The sequence below is a fragment of the Aquarana catesbeiana genome, linkage group LG08 (assembly GCF_042186555.1).
Source record: "Aquarana catesbeiana isolate 2022-GZ linkage group LG08, ASM4218655v1, whole genome shotgun sequence".
NCBI classification, from domain to species: domain Eukaryota; kingdom Metazoa; phylum Chordata; class Amphibia; order Anura; family Ranidae; genus Aquarana; species Aquarana catesbeiana.
Window position 1 is genome coordinate 70,437,755 of NC_133331.1, and position 6,000 is coordinate 70,443,754.

The window sequence follows — 6,000 nt, forward strand, 5'->3', positions numbered from 1 at the left end:
ACAATGTCGCAGTCCTGATAAAAATCGCTGATCGCCGCCATTTCTACTAAAAGAAAAAAATCTATCCCATAGTTTGTAGACGCTATAACTTCTGCGCAAACCAATCAATATATGCTTATTGGAATTTTTTTTACCAAAAATATGTAGCAGAATACATATTGGCCTAAATTGATGAATACATTAGATTTTTTACATTTTTATTATTGGATATGTTTTATAGCAGGAAGTAAAAAAATATTGTCGGTCTTATTTTGTTTATAGCGCAAAAAAACCCCCAAAAAACACAGTGATCAAATATCACCAAAGAAATGCTCTATTTGTGGGAAAAAAACAACAGAAACTGTATTTAGGTACAGCGTGCAATCACTTAAAGTAACACAGTGCCATATCGCAAAAAATGGCCTGGTCATGAAGGGGGCTGAAGTGGTTAAAAATTGAAATTTGCACTTAAAAATGTAATTTTGTAACTTTTAGAAATGCCAGTAAAAACTTGTCTGTGCCAGTAAATTTTGGGTGTTGTGTCAGTAAATTTCAATCTGGTAGGTTGGCAACACTGATACTGTGTCTGGTTTCAGTACATGTGAATTTATTTCCAATAGAAGCTTGTAGAAAATTTGGAGAAAAGTCAAAGTTTCTTATATCAACACTTGTTCCAAGCCAGGGACTCAGAAAGTATTGAAATCATTGGATAAGCAGGACATATCACCAACAAGGCTTTCCTTTGCATTAACCCAGGACCCTGATGAAGGACGGTTGTAGGACTTTACAAATCTATACCTTCAGATCATTATGCTGGACATACTCAGGGACTTGAGCTGCAGGTTGGACACCCCTGGTTTAGAGAATAACTGTGTAACTGTGATAGGAAATTCTCTGACCTTGCTGTGTGAGGCTGGAGGATTAGACATGTCCTCTGCTGGTTTGATAGGTGGGTCCACAATATACGGCTCTGTCTCTTCTGGTTTTCTGCAAGCAGGAAAAAAGTGCAAGAAATTAAAGCTTACAGAATCTCAGTATCTTAGGGGTGTACTCACTTTTGTTGCCAGTGATTTAGACATTAATGGCTGTGTGTTGAGTTATTTTGAGGGGACAGCAAATTTACACTGTTATACAAGCTGTACACTCACTACTTTACATTGTAGCAAAGTGTCATTTCTTCAGTGTTGTCACATGAAAAGATAGAAGAAAATATTTACAAAAATGTGAGGGGTGTACTCACTTTTGTGAGATACTGTATATTTATTGAATGGTCTATGAAGAAGAGAAGACCGAGGGACAGAAGGAGGGGGGGGGGAGAGGGGAGGAGAGTGAAAGGGAAGGCAAGTGGAGAGGGGAAAGGGAAAAAGAAGAGAGAGAGGATGAAGGAAAGAAAAGAAAAAAGAGAGGGGGGGGGGGTAGGAGAAGAGAAAACGTGAATGGAGAGGAGGGGGGGAGGGAAGAGGTGATAACAATATGAAAAAGGGAAAATAAGATGAGAAAAGGGGGCAGGGCAAAACAGGGAAAAGAAGAGTTGGGAGGGGGAGAAGAGGAGGGGTTAAGAGAAAAAGTTAGGGAAGAGGAAGGAAGGGAATAAAGTAGGAGATAGAAGGAAAAACAGGGAAGAAGGTGGAGAGGAGAGTAAAGGGGAAGAGATGAGGGGAGGGGATAGGCAAAAAAAAAGGGAGAGAAGAGGAAGGAAAGAAAAGCAAAAAAAAAGCAAAGAAGAGAAGGTTAGTGCAAAAGGGGGGGGGGGGGGGTGTAGGAAAAGAGAAATATTGAATGGAGAGGAGGAGGGGAGGGAAAAGGTGGGAAAAGGGGAAAGAGGATAAAAAAGGGGGTAGGGAAAAGAAGAGTGGGGAGGAGGAAAGGAGAGCAAATGGGAAGAGAGGAGGAGAGGGGAAAGGGCAAAAAGATGGCAAACAAGGGAAAGAAAAGGAGAGAAGGGGGACAGGTTGCCATGGAGAAGAGGAGAAAAACACAGGAATCGAAAAAAGGAAAGGAGAGAATGGTAGTGGAGAGGAGAGTAGATGAAGATAGAGGTGGGGAGGGGATATGAGAAGAAGAGTAATGGAGGGGGGAAGGGGAGGCAATGGGAAGATAAGTGAGAAGGGATAGAAGAGAAGAAAAGGGGAGGGAAAGGAAGAGGAGATAGTAGTAGATACAATGAGAAATGGGTAAGAGGGAGGGGGAAAAAAGGAGTGTAAAGGGGAAGAGAGGAGAAAGGGGAAAAAGGAGAGAAGAAGAATGGAGGATGGAAAGAAGAGGGAGGGGAGAAGAGGAAAGGCAGAGAGAAAAGCGGAAGAGAAGAGGACAGGGGAAGGCAAGCATGTACTGGCCATCGGGACTACTGGCTCAGTGGGCCGGTCAGGTGCAGTCCTGGAGCCGCTCCTCTCTGACAGTGATTGATCGCAATTTTACTCCTGTCAGGAGGAGCAGCTTCCGTCACTTGCTGGAGAGAGCATTAGGCTTTCTTCTCCCTCCAGCCTGCAGGGGGAGATAGACAGCCGGAAGACTTTCCTTCCTCTCTCCCCTATCACTTGTTATCACATGACTGGAGAGAGGAATGAGAAGCTACCTTCAAAACTGTGAGTACATGTGGGATGGAGAGGAGAGGGAGGACACACTGATGTGAAGGGGACTGCTGGTGGGGACTCTGATGTGAAGGGGGCTACTGATGGGGACTCTCTGATGTGAAGGGGGCTTCTGATGGGGACTCTCTGATGTGAAGGGGGCTTCTGATGGGGACTCTGATGTGAAGGGGGCTTCTGATGTGGACTCTCTGATGTGAAGGGGGCTTCTGATGGGGACTCTCTGATGTGAAGGGGGCTTCTGATGGGGACTCTCTGATGTGAAGGGGGCTTCTGATGGGGACTCTCTGATGTGAAGGGGGCTTCTGATGGGGACTCTCTGATGTGAAGGGGGCTTCTGATGGGGACTCTGATGTGAAGGGGACTGCTGGTGGGGACTCTGATGTGAAGGGGGCTACTGATGGGAACTCTCTGATGTGAAGGGGGCTTCTGATGGGGACTCTCTGATGTGAAGGGGGCTTCTGATGGGGACTCTCTGATGTGAATGGGGCTTCTGATAGGGACTCTCTGATGTGAAGGGGGCTTCTGATGGGGACTCTGATGTAAGGGGGACGCTGTTGGGGACACTCAAAATTAAAGTGGACCGGTCATGATGAAGTCCAGGGCCAAATTTTTGTCCCAGTCCAGCCCTGGGGGAAGGTAGGAGTAGAGAGAAGAAGGAAGGAAGCGAACAAGAAGGGTGAGATGAGGAAAAGAGAGGAGAGAGAGAAGAGTTCACAAAGAAAAGAAAAAAAGGCAAGAGAGGAGAAGAAAATGTAAAAAGAGATGGAGAAGGATAAAAGTAATGAAGAACAAGGGAAAAAAAGAGGAGAGGCAAAAGGAAATGGAAAGTGGAAGGTATGAAATAGTGAGGAGAAAGAAGGATATAACTAGTTTGATTTGGTCAGTTAACAAATTTTTCAAAAGATAAAGGAACTTTGAAAAAAAGATGTGGTTTAGAAAAGGAGTAGCTAAAATTTAAGAAACATCTCTTGGACCGTTATGCTCTGTACACATAATGGGATTTTCCGTTAACAAATGTTGGATGTGAGCTTGTTGTCGGAAAGTCCGTCCATGTGTATGCTCCATAGAACATTTGTTGTCGGAATTTCCGCCAACAAATTTTTGAGACCAGGTTCTCAAATTTTCCGTCAACAAAACTTGTCGGAAATTCTGAGCGTGTGTACACAATTCCGATGCACAAAAGTCCACGCATACTTGGAATCAAGCAGAAGAGCTGCACTGGCTATTGAACTTCATTTTTCTCGGCTCGTCGTACGTGTTGTATGTCACCGCGTTCTTGACGTTCAGAATTTCCGACATTTGTGTGACCATGTGTATGCAAGACAAGTTTGAGCCAACAACCTTCGGAAAAAAATCCAGGGTTTTGTTGTGTGTACAGAGCATTAAGGTTTTCTTGTAGCACAGCACTTTTTCCAAACCATATCATGACAGTGCTGTTCATGCAACCAAATGCCCAAACAGAATGATATCAAATACCAAAATAGGCTTTATGGAAATTAATACTCATTAATACCAAATTTGTCAACAGGGGGTTTATGTCTCCTCCAAGGTCCAGTAGATGGGCCAGGATGATTACAAAAAAATCAAAATCAGCATTGTGGTTGAGAACAAAATCCCTAGACATTTGTGTACAATGACTGGTAGGTACTCACCCTCCATACGCACCGAATGTGAAGCTTCGCTTGCGAGAGAACTTCTGGAATCGTTCCATATGGACCGTCTATCCCCTGTCCTGGAAGCTCTGAAGTTCTCAAGGATCTGAGCAGGAAGGGGGAAATGGAGTGATCGAGAGGCCACCAGCATGGCAGAGGCTGTGAGATTCTCAGCCAGTCTAATGAATGTCAAAGACAACACATGAAAGGGACATTAAAATGTCATCGAGACAATCAGTGAGTGTCCCCTATGGAGAGTGCAGGCCCCCCTCACAGAGACAGACAAGGTTCTGTCTTATGGGCCTTCTCCTCTGCGCTCCTGTCAATCTCTTCATCTCTCTCCTCTTCATTGTCTCTTTCTGTCCTCTAAACTGTCAAACGTTATGGGACCCCCGCTGCCGATTCCTCCTGTGGGGACGGTGACATTAACTAGTGAGAACAGCATGGAGCTCTGGCAGTAGACGTGGGAATGGGTTTGCTTATTTAAACACGTCAATACAGACAAGCAGGTATTATACTCGCTGAGGGGGTTATTTTTCTACAATTTGCTATCAAATAATTTTTTTACCACTTATGTTATATTTAAAGTCTAATTGAACCTTCCAGTAAATGTTACACTAAAATGCTGCATAAAATAATATAAAAATGAAGAAAATAACAGTTTACATTATTTTGAGTGTTTAACCACTTAAGCCCCGGACCATTTGACTGGCCAAAGACCAGAGCACTTTTTGCGATTCTGGACTGCGTCGCTTTAACTGACAATTGCGTGGTCGTGCGACGTGGCTCCCAAACAAAATTGTTGTCCTTTTTTTCCCACAAATAGAGCTTTCTTTTGGTGGTATTTGATCACCTCTGCATTTTTTATTTTTTTGCGCTATAAACAAAAAAAGAGCGACAATTTTGAAAAAAAAGATATATTTTTTTACTTTTTGCTATAATAAATATCCCCCAAAAATATATAAAAAAAAAATTGTTTTTCCTCAGTTTAGGCTGATACATATTCTTCTACATATTTTTGATTAAAAAAAATCGCAATAAGCGTCTTTTGATTGGTTTGCGCAAAAGTTATAGCGTCTACAAAATAGGGGATAGTTTTATGGCATTTTTATTAATAATTTTTTTTTTTACTAGTAATGGCGGCGATCTTTATCGTGACTGCGACATTATGGCGGACAGATCGGACACTTTTGGTGCTATTTTGGGACCATTCACATTTATACAGCGATCACTGCAATTAAAAATGCATTGATTACTGTGTAAATGTGACTGGCAGTGAAGGGGTTAACCACTAGGTGGCGCTGTAGTGGTTTAGTGTGTCCTAGGGAGTGATTCTAACTGTGGGGGGAGGGGCTGTGTGTGACATGACACTGATCACCGCTCCCGATTACAGGGAGCGGTGATCAGTGTCAGTGTCATTAGGCAGAACGGGGAAATGCTTGTTTACATTAGTGTTTCCCCGTTCTTCCTCTCCGTGAGACGATTGTGGATATACCCACGGACATCGAGTCCGCGGGACCCGCGATCATGCTCACGGAGCTCCCGGCGGGCGCACCCACAAGCCGCCTCTTAAAGGGCAACGCACAGGTACGTTAATTTGCCTGTACGTGCCCTTCTGCCACAGTATATCTGCGTGAGGCAGTCGGAAGCGGTTAATATACTTTTTCAATGTTCTTCTGCCTGCAAAAATGCTCACATTCAGTTAGGGTTCTGTCTTCTTCTATTTCACAAATACAAAATGTTTAAATTAAAACAGGTGTAGCACCCTGTAGCTTAGG

General features: G+C 43.5%; 1 protein-coding gene across 1 annotated transcript in view; it reads right to left on the reverse strand.

Annotated features, from left to right (window-relative positions):
- The window catches only part of LOC141106673 (rap1 GTPase-activating protein 1-like), a 165,887-nt gene extending 161,339 nt beyond the window's left edge, over window positions 1–4,548 (reverse strand). Inside the window, exons 1-2 of the mRNA XM_073597613.1 lie at window positions 4,223–4,548; window positions 879–966 (exon numbers count right to left, since the gene is read on the reverse strand). Coding sequence (XP_073453714.1) covers window positions 879–966; window positions 4,223–4,281 — 147 coding nt within the window. The 5' untranslated portion in view covers window positions 4,282–4,548. The remainder of the gene's footprint in view (window positions 1–878; window positions 967–4,222) is intronic.
- Window positions 4,549–6,000: the final 1,452 nt, after the last annotated feature.